Source organism: Eumetopias jubatus, unplaced genomic scaffold (assembly GCF_037043125.1).
Source record: "Eumetopias jubatus isolate StellerSeaLion01/CBP00866 unplaced genomic scaffold, mEumJub1_p1.0 scaffold_10, whole genome shotgun sequence".
Lineage (NCBI taxonomy): Eukaryota > Metazoa > Chordata > Mammalia > Carnivora > Otariidae > Eumetopias > Eumetopias jubatus.
The window spans coordinates 125,125,574-125,150,387 of record NW_028274816.1 but is presented as its reverse complement, the minus strand read 5'-3'; the positions used below and the strand labels follow the sequence as shown (position 1 = coordinate 125,150,387).

Below are 24,814 nucleotides of genomic sequence, written 5' to 3'. Positions count from 1 at the left end.
GTATAAAATCTCAGGCGTCCTCAGCATCTGGGGAAGGGTCTAGGGATAGGGGCCCCTGGGAGGCAGGGGCTTCCTATTCCCTGTGTCCTGGCCCAAGCTTCACCGGCTTCATTCACCCCAACGGTGCAGAGTCCAGGCGCCAACCTCTCGCAGAGCCTCCGGCTCACTTTGCCCTCTTTACTGCACCCTAGGAGGAGATCCAGCAGCTGCGGAACAAGCTTGAGAAGGTGGAGAAGGAGCGGAACGAGCTTCGGCTCAACAATGACCGGCTGGAGACCCGGGTGAGTGACTCCCAGCGCCAGGCCGACTGGCCCACCCGTGCAGGGTGCCAGGCCCAGGAGGCCCCCCTGGGGTTCCAGCTGAGCGAGGCAGGCATTTCAACTGGTGGCGACTCCCTCCCCCCAACCCCAGATCTCGGAGCTGACATCGGAGCTGACTGACGAACGTAACACGGGAGAGTCCGCCTCCCAGCTGCTGGACGCGGAGGCCGCCGAGAGGCTCCGAGCCGAAAAGGAGATGAAGGAGCTGCAGGTGAGGGCAGGCCCGTGCTAGTGACCACCACCGCTCTGGTGTCCATCTGCTCCACCACCCCCTCCCCCCGCCTCCGCCGCCAGGGACAGGTGGCCCAGCACCCCTGTCTGCCCGGGGGAAGCACATGCCCGGGTCTGCGTGGCTGCGGGCCGTGGCTGGTCCTGAGGGAGGGACTGGGATGGCAGCCTCACAAGCCTCCCTTCTGCAGACCCAGTACGATGCGCTGAAGAAGCAGATGGAGGTGATGGAGATGGAGGTGATGGAGGCCCGCCTCATCCGGGCAGCTGAGATCAACGGGGAGGTGGATGATGATGACACAGGTGGGTCTGAGGCTGGAGGAGCTCGGCAGGGCCTGAGCAGCAAGCTCGGTACCACCCCTCGCTGCCCGGGCAACCACAGCTGGGCCCCGGCCTGTCTCCCTTCTGCGGGCTGGTACCAGGCTACGGTGACAGAAATAGATGAGAAAGTAGAGGTGCCAGCAAGCGCAGGAGGTTATCATGGAGGGCCCCGAGAGCCGTGATAAGGACGGGGTCTGAGGGCCACGGTCTGGTGGTCCCTGGGGAGAGGACAGCACACATAGCCGCATGCCCTCTCTGGTCTTTTCCTGGCTTGGGAGGAAGCCGTCCTCCCAGAGACCTTCCTGAGTCCCTCTGGCTGACGCCGCCTTCTGCCCCTCCCTGTCCCATCCTTCCTCCCCTCCGCTCAGTGCTCCCTTGCCTGCCCCACACCCCCCCAGGCGGCGAGTGGCGCCTGAAGTACGAGCGAGCCATGCGCGAGGTGGACTTCACCAAGAAGCGCCTCCAGCAGGAGTTCGAGGACAAGCTGGAGGTGGAGCAGCAGAGCAAGAGGCAACTGGAGAGGCGGGTGAGGCTGGGGCAAGGAGTACAGGCCGGGGCTCTGGGAGCACCTCGGGGCTGGGGATGCCCAAGGGCGAACTGTTGTTGGGAGTGTGTTCGGGTCCCTGCGTGTCTCTGACTCCATCCCTCATCCCTGGATCTCTCCCTCGCTCGCCCCTCCCCCCCTTCTCCACGCATGCTTCCGGGCCTCTCCCTGGCTGCTGACCCCACACCCTGTCTGCGCCCTAGCTCGGGGACCTGCAGGCAGACGGTGACGAGAGCCAGCGGGTTCTGCAGCAGCTGAAGAAGAAGTGCCAACGGCTGACGGGTGAGCTGCAGGACACCAAGCTGCACCTGGAGGGCCAGCAGGTCCGCAACCACGAGCTGGAGAAGAAGCAGAGGAGGTGGGTGGGTCCCCTGCCCCAAGGCACACGAGACTTCCTAGACCAGCCCCAGGCAGGGCTCCCTGCCTCCTCCTCCGGGGAGGAGAGAAGGAAGGAGGGCCTGAATTTGGCCGGGGGCCTTGGCGACGTGGTCCCTTGGCCTGGAATGCGAACAGGTCTCACTCCTGACCTCTGAGAAGCCCTCAGGCCCCATCCCTACTGAAGGCCTGCTCAGGCCTGCTCAGGCCTCGGCCCCGGACCTGCTACCCGTAGCGTATGCCCGTCACCCTGCCTGGGCCCAGCAAGGACGAAGCTTCTACCAGTCCCCGTGCAGAAAACACTTGTGCCCCTCCCTGCCCCTTGCCCCCACCCAGCTCGCCATGTCTCGCTTGCCTCAGCCACACAAACACACTCTCCTGACTAATGTTGTTGAACTACCGTGCCACTTCCATCTCATTATGGTAATGACACAAAGGAGGGGGGCAGCCCTCACAGGATCAAATCCAATCTAAATTAATTTCCCTGGCTGGGGATGGGAATGGGACGCCTTTATTAGCAACACCGGGGAACCCACACACCCTGGGAACAGCAGGGTGCCCCAGGGAGTGGGAAAGAGCGCCTGGTTCCCCTCTGCAGGGGAGGGCTTCTCGGCAGAGGCCCCGGGTGCCTTCCTGAAGGGACAGCCCCACACCCACGACCCAGGGGGTGAGCAGGGCAGAGCTGAGTCCTTCCGGTGACCCCGGGTGACCCTCGGCCTCCTGGGCACTCTGCTGTCCTCCCAGCTGGGTGCCGCCTGCAAAGTGAGGGGAGCTGGGAGGTCTTAGGCCTCCCTTCCAGTACCGTGCCTCTCCGCCTTTACCCCCACCCTCCCGTTCACTAGAGGCACCCTTAGTGGGACCCCTCTCCCAAGTCCCCCGCCCCCATGACAGTGCCAGCCTGGCCTAGTTACCATCTCCCGCACGCCCTGCTGGGCAACTCATTAGCTTTCATTTCAGCTGCCCGGAGTTTGCTTACCTTTTTTTTGATGTGGGGTTGGGTTGGGGGGAGCCTTTCAGTTTTCGAAGGGAACCTTATTAGCTCTTTGGGGAAGGTGTTAAGAGGAATTTCAGCAATTTGCTCCTTATTTAGAGTCACTGGGTGGGGGAAATAGGAGACTGGGAGGTAGAGGAGCCAAGAAAGAGGCCCCGACTGTGGACTGTGGCCCAGCAGGACTGCTGGCTTCTGGCTGGGAGGGGTGCGGGGTCCTGGTGGGGACACGGTACTGCTGGGCCCCGTGGCCCTGGCCAGGGGCTGGCACCCAGAGGTGGGGGCTAGAGCCAGCTGCTCATCTGGAGTGGCGAAGTGGAACTGTGGAAAGGAGTTAGATGAGGCAGGGTGTCCATTTCTACATATTCCGGTGCCCACCCTGCCCTCACCCTGGTCCCACATGCTTTGATCTGTCGAAATGGGAAAGGTCAAGACAACGATGGAGCGGAGTCTGTCCACCTCTTCCCCAGAAGCCAGTCTGTGGGCCCCTCCTCGACTCACCTAGTATAAGGGCTCCTAGGACCCACTCAGTGAAACGCGCCCCCATCCCAGACTGGGTGGCTAGCAGGGCCTCGATGGCCTGTGATCCTGGATGTCACCTCACCGCTGCCCCCCACTTCCGGGCTATGCGAGGGGTCCCCCTCTGCTTGTGTCCTGTCCGTATCCATGGCCCTGCTTCCTGGCAGCCTCTGGGTGCTGGAGACCCAGACTCTTCCCTGCCCTGGTGGAGCCACCCTGGCTGTCCCTGCTCCCTCACAGGTTCGACAGCGAGCTTTCCCAGGCGCATGAGGAGGCCCAGCGGGAGAAGCTGCAGCGGGAGAAGCTGCAGCGGGAGAAGGACACGCTCCTCGCCGAGGCTTTCAGCCTCAAGCAGCAACTGGAGGTGGGTGGGCCACCCGTCATCCGTGCCCCGTCTGCTCCCTCCCGCCTCAGGCAAGAGCTGGTCCCAAGGCCAGCCTCATCTTCTCTTTTGCTCCAGGAAAAAGACATGGACATTGCTGGATTCACCCAGAAGGTTGTCTCCCTGGAGGCTGAGCTCCAGGACATTTCTTCCCAAGAGTCAAAGGATGAGGCCTCTCTGGCCAAGGTCAAGAAACAGCTCCGGGACCTGGAGGCCAAAGTCAAGGATCAGGAGGAGGAGCTGGATGAGCAGGCGGGGACCATCCAGATGCTGGAGCAGGTGCCGCAGGGTCTGGCCGAGGGGGGCACCGCCATCCCCACAGCTAACCCAGGGCGTAGCCAGAGGGGGGCAAGTTCCCACGTGTAGTCACTCGGTCGTTCCCTTACTCACAAAATGTTGAGTGAGCACCTGATCTGTGCCAGACACAGTGTGAAAATAATGATGCTTTTGTGTGGCTTTCCACAAGAACAAATCTGGATTGAGCTCTAGTGGTGAGGGGTTCAGGCTGCCCGGCGGCCGGAAAGCCACGAGCCCACGCGGCCTGCCGCTGAGCCACCGTGTCAGTTCGGAGAGCTAGAGCCTGAAGGCCAAACGGAAAAGCTGCCCAACTGCCCCCACCTCTGGCAGCCTGCTCTGGGCCGGCATCAGACATCCAATGAGAGGGGGGTTGGCTTCTCTGGAGAAGCCGGCTGCGGCAGGAGCAAGGCGGGGGCTCAGGGAAGTGTGCTGGCAGAGATACTCCCTGCTCCCAAGCCCTGGGAGAGCTGTCCATCAGGGCGCAGTGGGCAGGGGTCAGGGGTGCTGCTCAGAAAGGAACCTGGTCCCTCCCCACAACCACCTCCAGGCCAAGCTACGTCTAGAGATGGAGATGGAGCGGATGAGACAGACCCATTCCAAGGAGGTGGAAAGTCGGGATGAAGAGGTGGAGGAGGCCCGGCAGTCATGTCAGAAGAAGGTAACAGGTCCAGTACGAACCCTGCTTCCCCCATCACTGCTTTAAAGTAAGGGGTTTTCTGGTTCCCTACCTTAGCCACACTACCACCCATGCCATTCTGGACTGGAGATCCTGGCCTTGGCTGGGATGTGTGCCCTCGGGGACTATATAGAAAGCTCGTCCTTTGAGGGACGCATGCTCCCTGCTTTCTGGGCAGTCAGCGAGGCTGGCCCGGCAGGGCCCTGCCCACTCTGGAACAAAGCCTCCCGCTCTGGCGTGGGGCTCTGGTGCACGGCCTGCCATCCCTCCTCCCCGTCCCAGGCTGCTTTGAAACCCTGGGAACTTTGAATTCGGGGTCTGCTCAGCCCGCCCCACAGCTTTCCCAGGGTCGGGGTGGGGAGATCCAGAAGGGAAGGGGTCCGGCTGGCACCCGACTCTGAAGGGACCGACGGTCCTCTGTCCCCACGGCCCTCCAGTTGAAACAAATGGAAGTGCAGCTTGAGGAGGAGTACGAAGATAAGCAGAAGGTGCTGCGAGAGAAGCGGGAACTGGAGAGCAAGCTCACCACGCTGAGTGACCAGGTGAGCGGAGCCTGAGGTGAATCTCAGGGATCCTAAGCTGGGCAGAGGTGAGGGGGGCCGGGCTCTGTGGAGCCCACTGTCTTCACATGGAGAATGGGGGTCATTACCACACAGAGCACACCCTGGCTTCTCTCACTGCCTGGCCTGACCCCGGCACTGCCTCTGTTGTTGTGTGTTCGGGGGGCTCTGAGAATGAGAGCAGGGGTGGACAGCGGGCGTGGGGAAGACAGGAAGAGGCTCCGTGGTGGAGGCCAGAACCCCAGCTTCTGCCGTGCACCTAGGTGAGCCGGCGGGACCTGGAGTCCGAGAAGCGGCTCCGGAAGGACCTGAAGCGCACCAAGGCCCTGCTGGCCGACGCTCAGATCATGTTGGACCACCTGAAGAACAACGCACCCAGCAAGAGGGAGATCGCCCAGCTAAAGAACCAGGTATCTGGACAGAGAGGAGGTGGTCAGCTCCAGGGGGCAAACCACGCTTATGGTTTTAGTTCATTCTCTCCCTGCCTTCCCCCCTCAGGGACTCTTGAGTCCTTGAGAAGGAAGGTAACAGGGGAGGGGGAGAAGCCACTCATAGCCACCGGACTCCTAGGATCTGTGCATGCCAGATGGCATGACTGGCCAAGCCCCAGGATGGCATGGATGGGTCCCTGCACCCGCCTTCCCTGCCCAGGGGGACGCCCGTGTGCGCAGCCCCAACAGGCCACGGCCCGGGGGTCTGAAGGGAACGGAGCACCTGGGCTCCTCCTCCCCTGCGAGCACCCTGTCCAGCCCTCCGGCTGCCCGGGGCCTGGCTGACGTCTCTCCCTGGGGCGGGGGCGGCCCTGTGTCCAGCTGGAGGAGTCCGAGTTCACCTGTGCGGCAGCCGTGAAAGCTCGGAAGGCAATGGAGGTGGAGATTGAAGACCTGCACCTGCAGATTGATGACATCGCCAAAGCCAAGACAGCGGTGAGGGGCGGGGGTGTGTGGGCCGGGCTCGGGGCGGGGGTGGGGGGGGTGCTGAGGGAGAGTAGAGCGGGGACAGACGGGGGCCCTTCCCCAGCCAGCTCCCTTCACACCAGGGCTTTCTGCAGGGAGAGCGGGCCTCCCCTCCTTTGCCTCTCCCCACTCAGAGCAGAGGCCGGCGTGGGGGGGGGGGGCGCCGAGGTGGAAGAGGGAGCCAGCAAGGGCCCATCTCCCTGTTTAACCACCTGCCTGTGGGAGCTTGGCCGCAGGCCTCGACATCATAAATAAAGGCAGCTAATGTGGCTGAGGGATGTAAACAGGTGCCTGGAGATTAGCCGAAGCGCCGATAAGAGGATGGGATGGCTCGGGTTCCCTCCCCTTCCCCTGGCCAGCCCACTGACAGACAAGCCCAAGCGGCAGCTAATTAGAGCTCTTATTTAAAGCTTCCCTTTTAATTCCCTACCACTCCCACGGCCCATCCATCGGCCCCGGGGAATGCATTACTGGGATGCGGACACCAGTACCTCCTTGGGCAGGGAATGGGGCAGCGGGGAGGCTGGGCTTGGCTCTGGGCTCCGTGGTCCCCCTCCCCCACCAAGCTGGTCACCCATCTGCTGAGAGATGCCAATCTCCCGGGCTTGATTTATCTCTATGACATTTGTGCTCCTCAGCAGTTTTCAGGTGAGTAATTCAAATTCTTTAATTGTGTTAAAAAAGGCTGTTATAAAATTACCATTTTATTTAAATCCGAGTTAATAAATTTCTTGGCGGAGGCTTCCCCAGCTCCCCACAGCCGGCTAACAAGATGGATGGGGCCGAGAAGGAGCCAACACAGTGATTTTGGTTTGGAATTACAGGCTAATAGATTCATTCATTTCCTGAAGCTGCTGTTGGCTATCTCCTCCCCTCCCCCCAGGAGTGGACTGGCCATGGGGCCGGATGGCCGGGGAGCAGGCCATCCCAGGGGAGAGGAGAATCCAAGCCAAGAGAGCCTCGCACATTCGAGGGGCCCTTCCCCGAGGCCTGAAGGGGGCAGAGTGCATGCAGGTTAGGGCCTAGATTGCTGGTGCCCGGATGATGGGTCATTTGTTCTGGGCAGACCTTTTCTGCCTTCTCATTAGCCTTCAAAGAGCTGCCAGGAAGCAGCTGTCATTTAGCCCAGGGTCTGCCTGTGCAGCAAAGACAGCCTTCCCTCAGCTCCCTGAGCGCCACTGGGTCTGGACCCCGCTCCAGTGGCCGGGCCCAGCCCCATCATCACCCCCGTCCCGTTGGAGGCGGCGTGGGGAAGTTCAGACTTGCCACCCGGTGCCATGAGGCATGCGAGGCCTGATGCCCTCTGATCTGTCTTGCCTCCGTCCAGCTGGAGGAGCAGCTGAGCCGCCTTCAGCGTGAGAAGAACGAGATCCAGAGCCGCCTGGAAGAGGATCAGGAGGACATGAACGAGCTGATGAAGAAGCACAAGGCAGCCGTGGCTCAGGTGCCCCACCACACCCCACACCACAGAGGCTGTCCCTGTGGTCCTCTTCAGGAGCCCCCACAGGCCACTTCTTTAGGGAGCGGCAGGCCCTGGCACAGCACTGGGCGTGCGATGTGGGGGGCTGGGGTTTGTGTTCACGGGGGATCCCGCTTCAGTGCTCACTCCTTTCCCAGGCCTCGCGAGACTTAGCGCAGATGAACGATCTCCAGGCTCAGCTGGAAGAAGCCAACAAGGAGAAGCAAGAGCTGCAGGAGAAGGTGGGGACCAGGGTCTCCCTTGGTAGAAAGAGGGTGCGGGGTCACTGTGTGTAGGGACGAACCCCCAAGCTTATAGGATAGCAAGCGCCCCTCGGTCGTCAGTAATCCACAGAGCAGCGTCAACGCATGTGAAGGCCTAGGCCTGGAGCCATATCACCAGAGTAGACATTTTGGCTTCAGCTGCCTCACTTCACATTTCTATTCCCTCTCTGGTCCTTGGCTTTTTCCTTTCTCTCCAAAGGGCAAAATCTGCCAGCGTTGGGCCGGGTGGGGAGTGCCTCTGGCTCGGGGCCCCATCCTTCCACCTCCCCTGTGCATCCCTCCCTCCACCTTCTGGTCACCATGGTGATATCTTGCCGGCCCACACTCTGCCCCCTCCCCTCGGGGCTCAGTTCTTTCTTCTCTTCCTGCCCCCGCCCCCAGCTCCAAGCCCTCCAGAGCCAAGTGGAGTTCCTGGAACAGTCCATGGTGGACAAGTCCCTGGTGAGCAGGCAGGAAGCTAAGATCCGAGAGCTGGAGACCCGCCTGGAGTTCGAAAGGACCCAAGTGAAGAGGCTGGAGGTGGGTGCACCCTCGTCCTGGTCCGCAGCCGAGAGCAGGGTAGAGCCGCCCCGGCGGCTGGAGCCACGCATGCTCGGCAGCGCTGGGCGGGCCACGGCCGCTCCTCAGAGCTCCCCCCTCCCCCCCCCCCCCGCCAAGCTGCCAGGCCAGCTGACGGGGCGGGTGCCTTCCCCCCGCCCGCCCCGCCTGCTCTCTGGGCACCGTGGAGCCAGCCTGCTTTACATTCTGTTTCCGTTTTTGCTTTCTGCCAAGGGACCGGAGCAGCTTAGCTTTTTGTCTTCATATTTTCCTCCACCATGAGCTCCCCCCGCCGGTCCCCTCACTTGCTCTCCGGCAGGGTCATAAATATGCAGCGGATGGCGCCACTTCTGTGAGGGCTGAAGTCTGTTCTCTCATCTCCACCGCGCGCTTGCTCGCGCTCTCTCTCCCTTCCCTTTTTTATTGCCTTTTTTCCTCACTTCTTCCCATCCTTCCCGGCTCTGCTTTTACTCCTCTCTCTTTGCTCGTCTCCATGTCTGCCCCCTTCTTTCCTGTCCCTTTGCATTTCTCCTTCTCACCCTCCCCCCACTTCTTCCTTTCTCCCCATCCCCCGCCCCCTCCCTCTGCTCGTCACTCTTGCCTTCGACCCTTCTCCTGTTCCTGCTCGCCCCTCTTCTGCTCTGTCTTGTTCTTCCTTCCACCCGGAATCTCCATGCTCCAAATGCCGCCCTCTCAGTTCCAGGCTCCCGAAGCCAGCACGCCCAGCCCCGCCCTCCCCGGTAGAGCAGGTAGGAAGAAGGAGGCAGGCAGAATCGGCTCTGGGTGAACACTCCTCTCGCCCGATTTTTAAGTTCTCCTCCCGCTCGAGCTTGTACACGTGTCAAAGCACCGACAGTTCTCCGTGAGAACTGTGTTCACAGGTGTGCGTGCTGAGGAGCATCCCTGCCGCCTCCCCCAGCAGCCCCTGAGGCCGCGGAGCCGGCACCAGGGCAGGGATGGGAACAGGTGACTCTGGGGCTGACAGCGAGCATTGAAGGGACAGTAGTCCCCTTGACGTAGGAAGAGAATACGGCGGAACGTCCCAAGACAAGGTCCCGGTCCTCAGGAGAGCCAGGGAGAGTTAGGGGAGACTTAGTAATGCTCCTGTTCCACCCACCACAACCCCAGGACAGTCGGTAATATTTTGATCCCAATTTTGCATGCAGGAAGGGTTAAGGAGGTTGCCTGTGGTCACAGAGCTATCGAGGGGCTGAAGAAGCCATTGACCTGGTGGCTCTGGGGCAGCTCTGTGCACTTGTCTCCTTTTCTTCTGGGCCTCAGACCCTTTCCTCAGCCTTATGTCTGTATCCCTTCTGCCCAGAAAGGCAGGATTGTTCTTTAGACACACAAAACGTTAAACACAAACAGCCCTTAGAGATCGCGTAGTCTAGTGCCATTATATTAGAGACACAGAGGCTGGGGGGCCCGGAGGTGGAGACCCCAGGGCCTGTCTGCGGTCGAACCGGAAACAGGTCCTTCCCTCACACCCTGTCCCAACCTCCAGGTCATTTCTTGCCTATGGCCTGGTAGGGAAAAATGTGTTCCAAGTTTCTGGAGGAAGAGAGATGCATCAGGCTTAGAGGGACGGCTGTGTGCTTAGACTCTGATGACTCTTTAGTCTCCTAATCCAGGAACTCTCAAACCATTTACCTCGACTGCAGGATCTAGCTTCCGGAGCTGCTGGGTTCAGGGTGTCTGAGGGAAGCGGGGCTGACTGTAGAGGCCCCAAACACGGTGTCAGTATGGGAAGGCCCAGGCTGTAGCCAGAGCACTCCTCTGGCCTTGGTAGTGATGATGATGATGATGATGATGATGATGATGATGATGATGATGATGATGGCACCTTTCAGCATGGCAGTTGCCTTCACGCACCTGACCTTATTCAATCTTTAAAAGACCTGAGGGATGGGGCGCCTGGGTGGCTCAGTCGGTTGGGCGTCTGCCTTCAGCTCAGGTCATGATCCTGGGGTCCTGGGATGGAGCCCTGCATCAGGCTCCCTGCTCAGCGGTGAGTCTGCTTCTCTCTCTCTCTCTCTCTCTCTCTCTCTCTCTCTCTCTCTCTCTCTCTCGCCCTCTACCTCTCCCTCCACTGCTCATTCTTTCTCTCTCTCAAATGAATAAATAAAACCTTAAAAAAAAAAAAAGACCCTGAGGGAGTAGGTGTTATTTTCCCATTTTATAGAAAGGCAAAGGAAGCCTCTTCAGAGGGCTTTCGTTCTTGCCCGCCCACAGTAGTGAGCGGTGGTGCCAGAGCTGGACCCCAGGCCTCCTGACTGCAGAGCTCGGAGTCAGAGCCTCCCCCCTGTCCCGGCCTAGCTGATGGGCCTCTCTTCCCTACCTCCCTGTCCAGAGCCTGGCCAGCCGGCTCAAGGAGAACATGGAGAAGCTGACCGAGGAGCGGGATCAGCGCACCGCAGCTGAAAACCGGGAGAAGGAACAGAACAAGAGATTGCAGCGGCAGCTCCGGGACACCAAGGAGGAGATGGGCGAGCTCGCCAGGAAGGAGGCCGAGGCGAGCCGCAAGAAGCATGAACTGGTAATGCAGCCCAGCCCGCGGCCTCCCAACCCCCTCCCCGGAGCTGAGTGGTTGTTATGCACACACCTCCCCGCTGGGCGGGTGGGGGGCGGGCCACAAAGAAACCGGAGTTTAGATCCTGGGAAGGAAGAGGAACGTGGCAAGGAGACGGTCCAGGAAGTCCCGAAGGCAGGCCCAGGGGCCAAGGGCGGGACCCGGGTGTCCATCTGGCGAGCCCAGGCTTGCAGCAGCCTCCACAGGAGACACTTGAAGCCGGCTTTTTCTGGAGCACCTGGATGAGAGACTAGCCCTCCGCTGAACCGGACTGCCCACTTTTCCTCCTAGGAGATGGATCTGGAGAGCCTAGAGGCTGCTAACCAGAGCCTGCAGGCCGATCTCAAACTGGCATTCAAGCGCATTGGGGACCTGCAGGCTGCCATCGAGGACGAGATGGAGAGCGACGAGAATGAGGACCTCATCACCAGGTGAGGGGTCCTCTGTGGCAGCGGCGGCCTGCACCAAGGCCCTCTGACCACCTCTGGGGCAGGCCGTGAGGCAGAACAGCCGCGACCTCTGTCTCCCTGCCACCGAGCCACAAGCCCACCTTTCCCTCCTTGCCAGCCCCCAGCACGGACCCTGTCCTATATTGACCGAGGGCAGGACAGGTGCCCCCTGGCTGAGACGCCCTCCCTCTTTCTCCCTGTCCTCCCTCCCCAGGCCTCCCAGGAACCTGGCTCTCCAGCTCTGCCTAGTCACGATGAGTTATTCCCCCGTTTAGCTGCATTTCCGATGGTGCCTGCCCCACTCTGGGGAAAGCAGAGATTTAAGGCCTGTGGTGCCCTGTTACCATGCCAGAGATGTTCTCTCATAAAACCCACCCGGGGAATGGTTCGAGAGAGAGATTTGTAGTCTGAGGCTGAGGAAGGAAGTCACAGGGCAGGTAGACCGGTAGCTCTGGGGGGTGAGGGTCGGGCCCTGGAGAAGCTCCCAGGGCTGCCTTGGACAGAACCCCGGCCCCCCAGACCTGCCCCCTTCCCGCACGAGCGCTGGTGCCCCATCCTGCAGGCAGGTCCCGGCCCACACAGGGAGCCTGCTCCTTCAGGGCAGGAAAACGGTGCCCCAGGGCAACCCAGACCTCCCTCTGAAGACAGCACTGCCACTCCCCCCACCCCACCCCCAGCTGGTCTCAGCCAATCAGAGCCATCTCTTGCTGAAGAAAAAGGGGTCCTCAGGGGAGAGGTCCACCTTGGTTTGCCCACTGATTTTTCGATCTTCTTCTTCTGGCCCTCTTGCCCACCATTTTCTTTCTGTTTCCAGTTTGCAGGACATGGTGACAAAGTATCAGAAAAGAAAGAATAAACCGTGAGGACTGGAGCGCTCAGGCTCTCTGCCTCTCCCGTGGTGTCTAACCGCCCCTAACACTGGCTCCCACCCAGGGCCCCCGCTGCATGCCGCACGTGGACACAGCCTCTCACACCTCCTCCAAGCTAGTCCCTCGCTAACACTGCTGACTCTGTCCTGAGGAGAGGCAAGGCGAGGGGCCGGGCCCTGCGTTGGAGGTGGAAGGCAGGCAGTGAGGCGTGCTCACGCCCTGGGCGGGCAGGATGGGGGCTCCCACAGAAAAGGGGGCTCAGCTTCAGTCTGCCTTCCTGAGCTCCAGCCCTCTCCTCCCTCAGAAAGCAGGCAGAGTTGCCTCCCCGGCGTGTTTCCCTGGGGGAACATCTGACTGGGCTGGATTTGTCCACACCCTGGGGCTCCTTTGGAGCCTGCGCCGCCTGAAAGAAGCAGGCAGCTTTCGTTTTGAAAAGGTCCACCCCCTTCCTGTGGCAGACAAGGGTACAAGGTCTAGGGCATCTAGCAGTTCCTTGTCTGGAGAAGGGCGTCCAGCCAGGCTGTCACGGGCCGCTCCACAGGCGCAGGCGAAGGGAACCCAGCCCGACGTGTTTCCTTTGCTCCCCGCGGGCACCTCGGGCAGAGGGAGGCCCCGGGCGCTTGCGCTGGTGCTGTCATCTGTCAGGTGGTGGGGAGCCCAGGAAATCCCCCTTCTCTCTTTGATTGCTTCTTTCTGGGTGGGAGCCGGACAGCGGGTGCAGAGGCGCAGGCCTGGAGGCGGATCAGAGTGATCCTCTGTCGAGTTCTTCGGGGCTGTTTGTTTGGAGGTGGTTGTTTTAGCGTGGCATTGGATTTCCTCCCCCTACTGTCTCCTGCCTGGCAGGCCTCCTCCCCTGGCCGGGATGGGCGGGTGGCAGTGCACAGGACTCCGGGAGAGCTAATGATAAATGTAATAGTGTGTAACAGTGATAGAGGGCCACTGGAGCCCGGTTGTCACACACAATTAATATCCCCCGCCGTCCTGTCTCCGTTTGTTTGTTCCCCCGCGATTCGGCTCCCAGTTAACTAATAGCACATGAGCCTGGACATAAATTGTATTTGACTCGGGGTTTAATTCCGACCATTTAAAATTTCAACTGCCCCCTGAGCCTGCCTGCCCCTGGAGTTTGTTTAGGGGCCTGATTATTTAAGGAAAAGAACCTAAACACCGTCTATATGCTTGAAACTAAAGGGAAGGCGAGGGCGGGCAGGCTGGCGTCTCCATCCATTCGCTGCTCTGAATGGAAGGAGGAAAATTCGTATTCTGGGTCCACGACGCTCTGTCCCCTGTGTGTTCCAGCCCTGCCATCCTTGGGCTGGAGGAGCTTCGAGGGCTGATAAAATGCGCATTTAAGATCATCTTCTAAACCATTGCCAGGCATGGGCACGTGCATGCACGCACGTGCGCGCACACACACACACCCCGGTGTGCACTCACACAGCCGCACTGGGGCGTGCAGTCCTCACCACAGTCCCGCTGATGGCAGAGGTGGTGTGGCTCCGTGCTCAGCAGCTCTGGGGCCCCAGCTCCCAAGTTATCGAGCGAGAGCGAGTAAGTGTGCTAAGGCGGGCAGAAAAATAATGTTTCGATTTACTTAGAGATACAGTTGTTATTGCCATAACCTTAATGAAAGCAGTAAACAGTGCAGTATTAAGGGAGATTTATACAGAAACACTTTTAACATGTAGACATAGATTTTGCGATGCATACAACACCTCCTTTCTAAAGGCAATCAATATGGTTATGAACGGGGGTGATAAATTAAAGGCTCTGAAGCTACAGAAGGAGGTTTTTTGCACGGGTGTATAAATCAGGTGGTATTGGCGTTCCGTGGGGCCCGTGCACCACAGTAAATCTGCCAAGCTCGGACAGGCACGGGGCTTGCATTAGTGGTTTCGGGGCTCTCTGCTAAACTCCTGTTTACCCGGGGCATCAGCCAGCCTTGTCCTTGTTATAATTCTGTATTTGGTGGAAGCCCATAAAATATGCCTCTTTGTTCCCCTCCCAACAGGTCATGCTCTCTCACAGTCCCCAGAACGGAGTCTGGTGGTTTCCTGTGTGTGTGTGTGTCTGTGTGTGTGTGTGTGTCTGTGTACACATGCATGCACGCACACACACGCCTGTATGGCTATTTATTCAAGAACATAATTCAGGAATGGGGCTGCTCGTGTTGACACAGATGAAAGGAAATTTATATCAAGGAAAAATCCTTAGCATCTCTGTAGCAGGGGAATGTGGGAGCAGACATTTTGCAGAATTCTAGAAGCATTCTCACTCAGAAGCTGTCCCTAAGCCCCCGCTGCTTTGTGAAGGAGTCACCACGACTCCAGCTTCCAAATCGGACTCCTTGGGGCTTTTCTGCCGGTAGAGAGGGCTCAGGCCGGCTTGGCCAGACGCACAACTGAGGAGGAAGGGCTAGAGGCTGCCTGAGGGAGGGAAGACGAACCTGGGAGAGACAGCCATTGTCTGGGACTTTCTGGGGCTCAAATGGATCTCCAGGACGCAGTTTGAATCCCAGAGCCGTTGCCAGCACCTCAGGAAATGGCGGATGCCCCCTCCTCATCCTTCTGTTTCCTAAGGGCCAGGGAAGTCGCAGGGTGGTCTGGGATCTGGCTGGTCGCACTCAGCGCCACCATCAGCCAAGGAGCCTCCAGTTCAAGCTAACTGAAGGCATAACGATGCCCTTCCCCCCACCCCCACCCACCCCCCCACACCCCATGGCCCGCAGTCTGGCTCTTGCAGCGAAGGCATGCGAAATGGCCGCAGCTGTGGCCACATTTCTGGGAGTGGGCAGACAAGAAACGGAGTGGGCCTCAGGGATTAGCCTATGGCCTGGGACTGGTCTTTTTAACCAGCGGCCATTTAGCTGGAACTCCTAAATGGATGGTTTCCCTGTTATCCTCATTGGGTTTGTTTGGCTCAATAGCAGTCTGTCACCGAAAGTAGAATGGGAGGTGCCTCTACGCTCCTCAGGGTCCTCTTGGTGGCTCTCACAAGTGTCACCTGCTGAGTGGGGCAGGGTCCTCGTGAATGGGGCGCCCCGTCTAACCTCCCTTGTTCTGCTCTCTGACTCACTGATGTGCATGCCACCCCGCGTCACACCCCCACCTCAAGGCAAATCTGCTGCCCCTTCAGCACTCCCTACTGGGCCTCGGGTGAGCTCTTCCTCCCCGGCCTTGCCTACCTTTCTGCTCCTCATCCCACAGCGAGGGGGATTCCGATGTGGACTCTGAGCTGGAGGACCGGGTCGACGGGGTCAAGTCATGGTTGTCGAAAAACAAGGGGCCTTCCAAGGCAGCTTCCGATGATGGCAGCTTGAAGAGTTCCAGGTAAGCACGTGGCCTTGAGCTCGGAGGAAAAACCACCCCATGCGCCAGGGATAAAGGAGCAGTGCCTCGATCCCAGAGAGGCCAGGCCTCTGGTACCAGCCTCTCTTGCCTGGCATGTGTATGCGGGGCCCAGGCATGCCTCCAGGATGAGGAATGAGCACAGGAGGCTCAGTGTCTTCTTAGTCGGGGTCTGCAGCACCCTTGTTTTTCCCAGGTAATGGTTTCCTACCAGGCTCCGGGCTTTGGTTTGCTGCAGGTTTGACTTCATCCCCACTTACTCATTCAACAAATGGTGGTTGAACCACCAGAAAGTTTGGGGCCCGGAATCAAGACTGGAATGGGGCATAAGGAGTCTGTAGACCCCACAACCCTGGACAGGGCTGGCTCAAGCCGGCTCTGGACCTCTGAAATCTTAACGGGACGAGCAGCAGAAAAGGCACTGGTCCCCCTGACTCGCCTATCACAGCCATATTGCTCTTTCTCTGCCCATTCTCTCCTTCCTCTGATCTTTTCGCCAGGTCCCCTCGCCGCCCCCCCCCCATGCTTCCTGCTCACACCCATCCTCTGCAGGAACTCATTCCCCCTTTGTCCAGCCCAGTCCGTCTTAACGATCACACAGACAGCTCCCACCGGAATCCGGCTCCACGGTCCCCATTCCTCACTGCCTCCCAGTTTCTCCCCAACTCAGAGCCAACCTGATCCCCGCCCCCCCAGGGCACACCCTTCCTCACCCCCTCCCAGAGTCAGCGGGGCCGGCTGGGTTGACAAGTAATCCCCCCCTCCTCCCACTACCCTGAGGCCTCTTCCCAAGTCCAGCCCCTCACTCACCACCAGCACCCCACGGCCCCCTCTAATTGGTTTAATTTATTCAGCCAGACAACATTTTGTTACCGCAGATAATGCTGCCTTCCCCACCCCACTGCCGTTCACCGCAGCGTGGCACAAGGCTCCAGGTAGTTGACAATGAAATAAATTGAACTAAACGTTTTAGAGGGGGAAAAGTGATGAAATAGAACAATGGTCTAATTTACATGACATTCTCCATGAAGCTATTTTCACTGACGCAAATTATTTTGCTTCATTTCCTCCAGTGCTCTCACTGCCACTTTCCCCGGGTGCTGCTGGTTGCTCCCTTTGCCTCCCTCCCCCTGTGTCTTTATTCCCTGGGTTTCATGCAGGCTCCTCTCTCTCTCCCTCTCTCTCTCTCTCTCTCTCTCTCCCTCTCTCCCTCCCTCTCTCTCTCTCTCTCTCTCTCTCTCATTCTCTCTGTGCTCCCTCTAATCCACTGCTGGTTCTCTCTTCCCGGCCTCACCTCCCTCCCCTAGAACGGCCCTCAACAGCTCCAGCAAAGAGGGCAAGGGGGCGGAGGAGAGGCCGGCCTCCGCGCTGAGCTCCCTGAGCTACCGGAAACGGCTCACCCTGAAGGACTCCATCGGGGGCACCGGGGACGAGGACTCGCTCTTCACCGCCCTGAGCGAGAGGCCAGCCTCCCCCGAGAGGCCCCCCCGGAAGACCCGCACGCGCCCCAGGGAGGAGCCGGCCGAAGGCGGCTCTGCCGGCGCCAAGGCCCCGAGCCGCCTGGGCCGGGGGCTGGAGAAGCGGTGGGGCTCAGACTTCGACCGGGCCTCCACAGTCTCTGCCCCCACCAGCCGGGCCTCCTCGGCCACACGGCGTGGCTCTGGTGAGGACGGGGCGCACTCGTCCATGAGCTTCTCGCTCTCGGGCTCCCCCAGTTCGCGGCGCAGCGCCTCCCGCCTAGATACCCTCTCCGGGACCCTCAGTCCTTCCCTGAGCCGGGCCTCGGGCCTGGGCCGGGACAGCCCCGATTCCCGCCTGTCCCTGGGCCAGAGCTGCCTGGATGCGTGGGATGACCGAGCCAGTGTGGCCTTGAGCGAGGTCCACTCCCAGTACAGCCACCCGTCGCTGGCCCGCAGTCTGTCGGTGCCACCGCGGCCACGCGGCTCAGCCTCTGCCGCGGACGAGCCTCTTGGCTCCGGCATCCGCCCGGTCAGCCGTCACTCCTACCTGGACCCCGACCTGGAGGCCGCCATCAATGAGGTCTTGAGCTACAAGCCCGTCCCGTTCCAGAGGAGCAGCCTGGAGCCCGACTCGGAGGAGGATGACCGGAAGAGCATCCAAAGTGTCCGCAGCGCCCAGCTGGGGCTCCCGGTGCGGGCGGCCGGCATCCGCCGCTCAGCCTCGGCCGCCGACGTCTCCCGGCCCCGCAGCAGCCGCAAGGGCCGGAGCAGGAGACGGAGCAGCTCCAGCTCCAGCTCCACCTCCAGCTCCGAGGAGTCCTCGGAGCCCAAGCGGCGGAAGAAGGGGCGCTCGCGAAAGAGCAAGAAGAAATCCAAATCGAGAAGAGAGAGGACGGAGAGCGAGTCGGAGTCCTCGTCGACCTCCAGCGGCTCCACCGTGTCAGGCCACAGCCGCTCGAGCGTGAAGAAGGGCCCAGCTGCAGAAGAGGAGGCGGCGGGCCGGGCCGGCCGGCGGTCTCGGCAGTCTCGGCAGTCTCGGAAGGAGGAGAAGCAGCGCAGGAAGGAGGTGGACAGCCTGATGATGCGGTACCTGTACCGGCCCGAGAGCGACTAGTGCAGTAGGTGGCGCCTGGCGCGGAGCATGGAGCGTGCAGCTCGGTGTGAACTAACGTGCGCCCACCCCCCCACCCCCGCCACGACCGGGGCCTCTCCTTCAGGCCTGGCGGGCGCGCCTGGCCTCAGGGAGCTTTCCGGCTGCCTCGGACAGTGGAGCCGGTTAGTCCTTCTGAGCCCCGAGCCCTGGCGACTGATCCTGCTGAGGACGGCCGGTCACACGTGTTAAGTCCCTACCGTGAGCCGGGGGCTCCCCTAGATATTCGCCACACTGCGTTCACCTAATCCTCATACTAACTCCGTTAACAGGCCTGATGTGCCTCACTTTATGGGAGAGAAAGCTGAGGCTCGTGGAGGTGAAGTCACTTGCCAAGGTCACACAGTTGGGAAGTGATGTTGCTGGGATCTGAATGGAGTCTATTCAACTTGCCCTTGACCACTCCTCCAAATGGCCCAAGGCAGAGCACGGGGGTGACATGTTTACTGTGTGTGCCTGGCTCTCGCAGCCCACCCCGCCCCGGGTATGAGTTGGTATGTTAGTGGCCATCATCCATCATGAGGCCTTTTGGCTCAGCTCTCCCCTGCCCTGCAAAGCCACCTTTCAAGCCTCGGGGTGCAAGGCTCACAGTACCACACCCTACATCAAACCCCGAGATGCCTGACTCCCTCCCCCCACCCTCCCACCTGAAGCCCACACATGGGCGTCACCTCGTCTCAGCACATCTTAAAAAAAAGTTATAATGAATAGAAATTAGCAGCTGCTGACTGACAGCCCCTCCTGGCTCTCCTGCCTCCCCCAGCCTTCTCTCTGTGGGAAGGGAAATCTAGCAGTTAGGCCCTTTATGCCCACACCCCCATCTCAGAAGAAAGGCAAAGACTGACTCACTGGAATCCCATTGTTGCCAGTTTCCCTGGTGGGTGGTGACATTTGGATCACCCTGGTTAATGTGAAGCTGTTTTCGGCGTGGTACCTCCCAGGGCAAGCTTGCTGCTTCCCAGGAGATATGACCCCAGAGTGCAGCCCCCTGGGGCACGGGCACTGCATGAACTAACACATACCTGTCGCATGCTTGTGGGCCTCTCGTGCCATGGAGCACCTGAACAGGTACACTGACTTGGCGGAGTTCTATGCAAAGGGACCAGTTACGTTTTTTAAGAAATGCGCAGGTAGGAGTGAATGTTACCTGCAGCTATTTGGAGATGGGTGAAGGGATGGGATTAGGGGGATGGATGGTGGGGAGAAGGTGGAATTTAAAAGTTGTATTTGTTCAAGACACAGAGATACAGAGAGAGGGAGCATGAGCAGGGGGAGAGGCAGAAGCAGACGCCCCACTGAGCCAGGAGCCCGATGCAGGGCTCGATCCCAGGACCCCGGGATCATGACCTGAGCCGAAGGCAGACGCTTAACCGTCTGCACCCAGGCAGAGACGGTGGAATTTAAACCCAGACCAGGCTCATGGCCATCTCAGACTCCTCGGACCCTGAGCTGCTCTGACACCAAGCCCTTGGGCTCAGCACTGCTCCCCTCATGTGGCAGATGGGTGCAGGGTGCTCTGGGAAGAGCAGGAAGCATCTCGGTTGCACTAGGGAGCTGTTGTCGGCCCCACAATGAGAAAAAGACAGGAATTACAATATTGTGTCTACCGCCTCAGCCTTCCCCTCAGCAGCCCTGCTGAGTGCCCTGCTCCCCCAGCACAGGAAGTCAGTCGATAGGCCAGGCCCTTCTGAGCACAGCACCCCTGCCTAAAGAGGGAGAGAGGCACGGGCTTAGCCGGGCCATCCCACGCTGCTCAGCAGCTTGCATTTCAGACCCAATGCTCTCAGCCCGACATCACCCTTGACCCTACGACCAGCAAGGACAAAACCCCACAAAGCCTGTTTCTTCCGCCAGCCACCTGCACGGTTCCTCTTGTCCACCAGAAAAACAAGAGTAGTCCTGAAACCCTACACGCCACCACCGAGGAGGATTGGGTTCACGACGGGGAGAGTGGGCACCGAGCCGAAGCTAGCCGGCCGATAGCAAGCCCGCAAGAGAAGGGCCAGGGGAGGGAGGACCTGGCCAGGCTTTGGGGCGCTAAACTGCCAAGCATGGGGGGGGAGGGGGGCAGAGCGGTGGCTTAGCTTCCCATCTGGTGATGGGGACCAGTGAGAATTCAGAAGGCGAACTTATCCATAGCAAAGGCAAGGGGAAGGGGCTGCCACCCCGGGCTCACACAGCAGGAATTAGCTTATACACCAAATTGTTTGTGACAGCTTTGCGCAGGAGACTCCGGCTTGTGGGGAGGAAAGCTTTTTGCACAATTCGGTTAAAATGTTCAAATTGCCAGCCCTGAGTCTTGCCCTGGGGAGGGGGCTAGCTGCCTGCTGTTGACTCTACAGCTGTGGCACCAGAGGCCACAAAGGAGCCTGGCTTGTAGCACACCCGGCCAGAAGCAAGGGTATCTTGCAGCTCCGCGGAGTCGGCCCCCCTCTCCAGCTACCTCTGCCCCTCGCCAGCACCCGGATGGAGCATGTCGGAACCTGGCTGTCATTTATCCAGGCGTCTGTCTGCTTGGCGGGCACAGGAGTGTGGGAGTGGGGGCCACAGCCCCACTCAGGAGAGGTGTGGGAATGGAAAAGAGCTCAGATAGACCCTACCCTGCTGTGCCCCGTCTGCATCTGGGTCCCAGTCCTGGCATCTGCCTTGCCCCCCGTCTGCCCCCAAAATAACCCTACTGTTTTTCCATAAAGTCAGTCCTTTCTTTACCCAACAGGAGACCTTAGCACTTGGGTGCCCAGAAATTCTGTCCAAAAATTGAAAATAAAATCAGGCTCCCACTAATTTAGAATTCAAACAACCCAAAAGCTAAAATAACCCCATTTTTTCTATGTTGCACAGTCATCATTGAGCTTTTTAATTTTGTCCCTGAGACACCCTAGAGTCCTTAAGTGCCTTTGGCCCATCAAAGTAAGACTCATTTATGTTCAGTCTGGTTTGTATTAAATGTTTTGTGCTATTCTGATTCCTTTAAAAATGGTAATTCATTCATGAGAAATATGATAACTATTAACCAGATTGCCCGATTCCTGAACCATTCTGCATAATTGAACATGTATTCTATCAGGCTCTTCCTTCTCCCCGGGGGAGACAGAGAGAGACCTATCTTTACACACCCCCTGGGCTCTGACCCAGGCAGGCAGGGAACATTCAGGTTTGGTTGTGTTTTCTCTTCAGGTCACCCAATCTAGCAGCAGGGTGGAGTCAGCAAAAGGCTTTGGGGCCTAAGAGTCCAAGTTCAAATTTACATACTGGCTGTGTGACCTTGAGCAAGAGGCTTCCTCTCTCTGAACCAGCTTCCTGGTGACATTTCATAGGGTTGTCGTGAAGAGTAAGATGCCTGTGGAGGGCAAGGGACAGTGTCTCTTACACACAGGAAGTACTCCGTAGCCAAACCCTTTCTTCCCAATACAGTTGGAAAAGCTAAGAATGTGGGTCTTTCTTGCAGAATACCGTTTCTGCCTCTTTTGGTTTGGGGATAGAAGAACTTCGAAGAGGCCAGTAAACAAGGTCCCCCCTGAGATTCTTAAAGCAGAGTTGGGGGCAGAGGGATCGCCAAATTCCTGTTTATCCCAGGGGAAAGTCTCTGGGATCTGGAAGAAGAGCTGTGTCCCTGGGAGCGCACTGGGCAGGAACTCTGGGTTCAGGGCACTCGTGGGGGGGGGCGCACTCTGGGCTGCATTTTGTTCAGAGGGCTGAAATTACGGTTCACTTGAAACAGCGAGGTAGCAGAGGTGGGAGGGGCAGGGGCAGGCGGCTCTAAGGCTTTGGGAAAGAAAGAAAAGTGACCAGAGCAGGAGGTTTCCATCCTTGCTCAATGCCAGGAGCCTGCCCCATCCAGGGGATAATGTTCCTTCACATCCTAGTGAGGGGAAGCTGTAGGCTTCCAGTGGCCTGAGGAAAACTCTGCAGGGTTGGGTTATGGTACCAAGAAAGGGACGACTGTGCCATCCTGAAGCAGGGATCTAGCCAGTCCCCACATCCTGAGCCCCTTTTCCCTGTGGTGAGTAGATGATGCCATGGTCAAGGGCAGAAAGGCTCACAGGCCTTAGGAAAACAATGAGGAGAAAGGGTTAAGGTCTGGGAGTATCCAGTGGGGAAAGCCCCTCCCTCTTAGAAGGAATCCTGTTTAGGGATAAGGTGACTTTGGCAGGTTGTAGCCAGGTAATCACCAGACTGCCAGTCTCCAAGTCAGTGTGGTCCAGGGACCACCTGCATCAGAATCTTCTGGGGAAGAATTGAAAATGCAGAATTCCTCGGTTCCACCGAAAAGCTAACAAATCAAAATTTCTCAGGGGAAGGACGCAGGAGTCTGTAGCCAATTCTTAGGCACACTCAAGATTGAGACCCATGGCTCTACCACATTGCTTTCCAGGGAGTTTCAGAAGTTTTCAGAATCAAGACTATGCGCTCCTTTCTCTCACTACTCTGCATATCTTCTGGGGAAGTGAGGAATTGAATTTACTTCTCAATTTGTGGCTTTTGGGGAATGCTATGACGGGGCTTTGGGAGCCTCCCCAGACCCAAAGGCTTTGGTGCTGAAGGTTAAGGGCATCGTTCCGCCGTGACCTTGCTCCTCCTCTCTCCCCGCAGCCCTACCAGCTACTGGAAGTCCCTTGCCCCTGACCGGTCAGATGATGAGCACGACCCTTTGGACAGCACCTCCAGGCCGCAATACTCCCATAACTATCTGAGTGACAGCGACACAGAGGCCAAACCGACTGAGACCAACGCATAGCCCAGGGGAGTGGGTCTGTACCTCTTGCACCCACCGGCCACTGCGGCCACGGCGCCTCTCCCAGGAAATGGCGGGGCACAGGTCTCCCCCACCTGACTGCTGATCTGCATGGGAAACACCCGGCCCCCTTGGGTCTGGGGGGCTTTTCAAGCTGTGGGTGTCTGACGTCTCCACGTGGAAGAGGTGGGGGGGGTGGAGTTTCTGAAAAGAGAACTTTTTTGCTCCTTCTGCCTCCAAAATGCCACACTCAGTGGGCAGTGGCAGGTGGCTTGGCACTGCATGGAGCCAGCAAGCTGACCTCCATCTCAGCCCCCTGCTCAGGGACGGTGGGCAGATTGCCTGCTGGGACACTCTAGGTTGCTGGGTCCATGGGGAGGAGTCGGGGGCAGGAACAGCCCTTCCTCCCCACCCTGGCTTGGGGCGAGGGCTTTCTCTTCTCAGTGCCTGCTGTCTTTTTACTTTTAATTTAAATACCCAACCTCTCCATCACAGCTGCATCCCTGAGAGTGGGAGGGGGCTGTGGCGGCAGCTGGGGTTTGCGGGAATGACTAGGGGAATCTCATCTCCATCTTCACTCGAGAGCAGTCCTTTTCTCTGCACAGCTGGAGAGACCGGTGAGCGGAGCTGGGGCCAGATTCTTCAGTCAGCCTGGGGAGGGGCTCTCAGGTGCTTCTGGGTATGGGTCGAGCCAGCCTACACAGACAGGGGTGCGTAGGTACCACCTGGCACTTTGGCCCCCACCCCTCTCTGTCTCATCAGTGTGTTAAGTGCAATGACCTATTTAAGACTAAACCCATTCCACCTACACCAGTTCGGGGCCTATCCAAGCACTGCCTCCCTGCCGCTCTGTCCAGGTTGCCTGGACTATAGGCCCAACTGGAGAGGGAAGGCCGCGGGTTGAGGGCTTGTGATCAGAAAAACTGAAGATGGGGGTTTGGGTCAGTACTGATGCATATTAGACACGAGCCCTCACCCGTGTCCTGAGCCGGAGTCATTTTTCTTCTTCCAGTTGCCCTGCCCCCACACACTTACCCTAGACATGACAACGTGTGGCCCGACAGTCCCAGCCCCCACCCTAAAGCTCATCCCACCAACGCCACCAGACTTGGGGGCCCGAGGGCAGTGCCTGGTGCCATTCCTATCCGCTGTCCCCCCCATGCCCCCCACAATTGGTTTGTATTCATTGGGCTGTGCTCTCTCTTCCCTGTTTACCTGATGTATGGAAATAAATGTCCTTTTCCTCCTGGCTCTGCCAATTTTCCTGCCTGTTCCTTCAGGCTCAGGTAAAGTCCTGGGTGGTCCCTGGGAAGCAGAGTCAGGATTCTGGTGGGGACCGGGGGAAGCGCCCGGGTCGCTGGCCTACTCCCACACCAGACCAGTGCCACTCAGAGCTGTGGAAGGTCATTTGGGGCAGGCAAAGGTAGTAGGATGAGAAGATTGGTCAAGGAAGACAAACCCCGCCTTTTATTTTAAGAGCCTGTGAATTGTAATCGGGCAGAACCATCCACATTGCATCCCTTCCTGACCTCCACTCAGAAATGTTGAGGTCCCTCTGATTATTAAATCTCACCAATTACAGAGATCCTATCTCTCTCTCTCTCTTTCTCTCTCTTTTTTTTCTTGAGGGATGCAAGCCCTTCTTACTAGAAAAAAATTTTAGGTTTAATTTTAGTCATTCCAAATACGACTTTTTGATCAAAACATCGCAGAACTCTCTCTGGCCCCCAGCCCCATTGGCCAGAGGGCAACTTGAGTAGGCTGGGAGTTCTGGCTTCTCTGCCCTGCT

General features: G+C 58.7%; 1 protein-coding gene across 6 annotated transcripts in view; it reads left to right on the top strand.

The window, feature by feature from the left end:
- The window catches only part of MYO18A (myosin XVIIIA), a 94,783-nt gene extending 70,507 nt beyond the window's left edge, over positions 1-24,276 (top strand). For 4 of the 6 annotated variants that reach the window (XM_088028395.1, XM_088028399.1, XM_088028397.1 and 1 more), the window contains 19 exons: positions 192-281; positions 412-531; positions 740-851; positions 1,268-1,395; positions 1,617-1,771; positions 3,536-3,659; positions 3,756-3,956; positions 4,522-4,632; positions 5,088-5,192; positions 5,474-5,620; positions 6,023-6,136; positions 7,494-7,610; positions 7,784-7,867; positions 8,291-8,428; positions 10,797-10,982; positions 11,307-11,446; positions 12,279-12,323; positions 15,540-15,662; positions 22,884-24,276. In XM_088028395.1, coding sequence (XP_087884521.1) covers positions 192-281; positions 412-531; positions 740-851; positions 1,268-1,395; positions 1,617-1,771; positions 3,536-3,659; positions 3,756-3,956; positions 4,522-4,632; positions 5,088-5,192; positions 5,474-5,620; positions 6,023-6,136; positions 7,494-7,610; positions 7,784-7,867; positions 8,291-8,428; positions 10,797-10,982; positions 11,307-11,446; positions 12,279-12,323; positions 15,540-15,662; positions 22,884-23,028 — 2,385 coding nt within the window. In that variant the 3' untranslated portion in view covers positions 23,029-24,276. Of the gene's footprint in view, positions 1-191; positions 282-411; positions 532-739; positions 852-1,267; positions 1,396-1,616; positions 1,772-3,535; positions 3,660-3,755; positions 3,957-4,521; positions 4,633-5,087; positions 5,193-5,473; positions 5,621-6,022; positions 6,137-7,493; positions 7,611-7,783; positions 7,868-8,290; positions 8,429-10,796; positions 10,983-11,306; positions 11,447-12,278; positions 12,324-15,539; positions 15,663-17,002; positions 18,297-22,883 lie in introns of those variants that run through there. The other 2 variants (XM_088028400.1, XM_088028396.1) reach the window with 2 other exon arrangements.
- Positions 24,277-24,814: the final 538 nt, after the last annotated feature.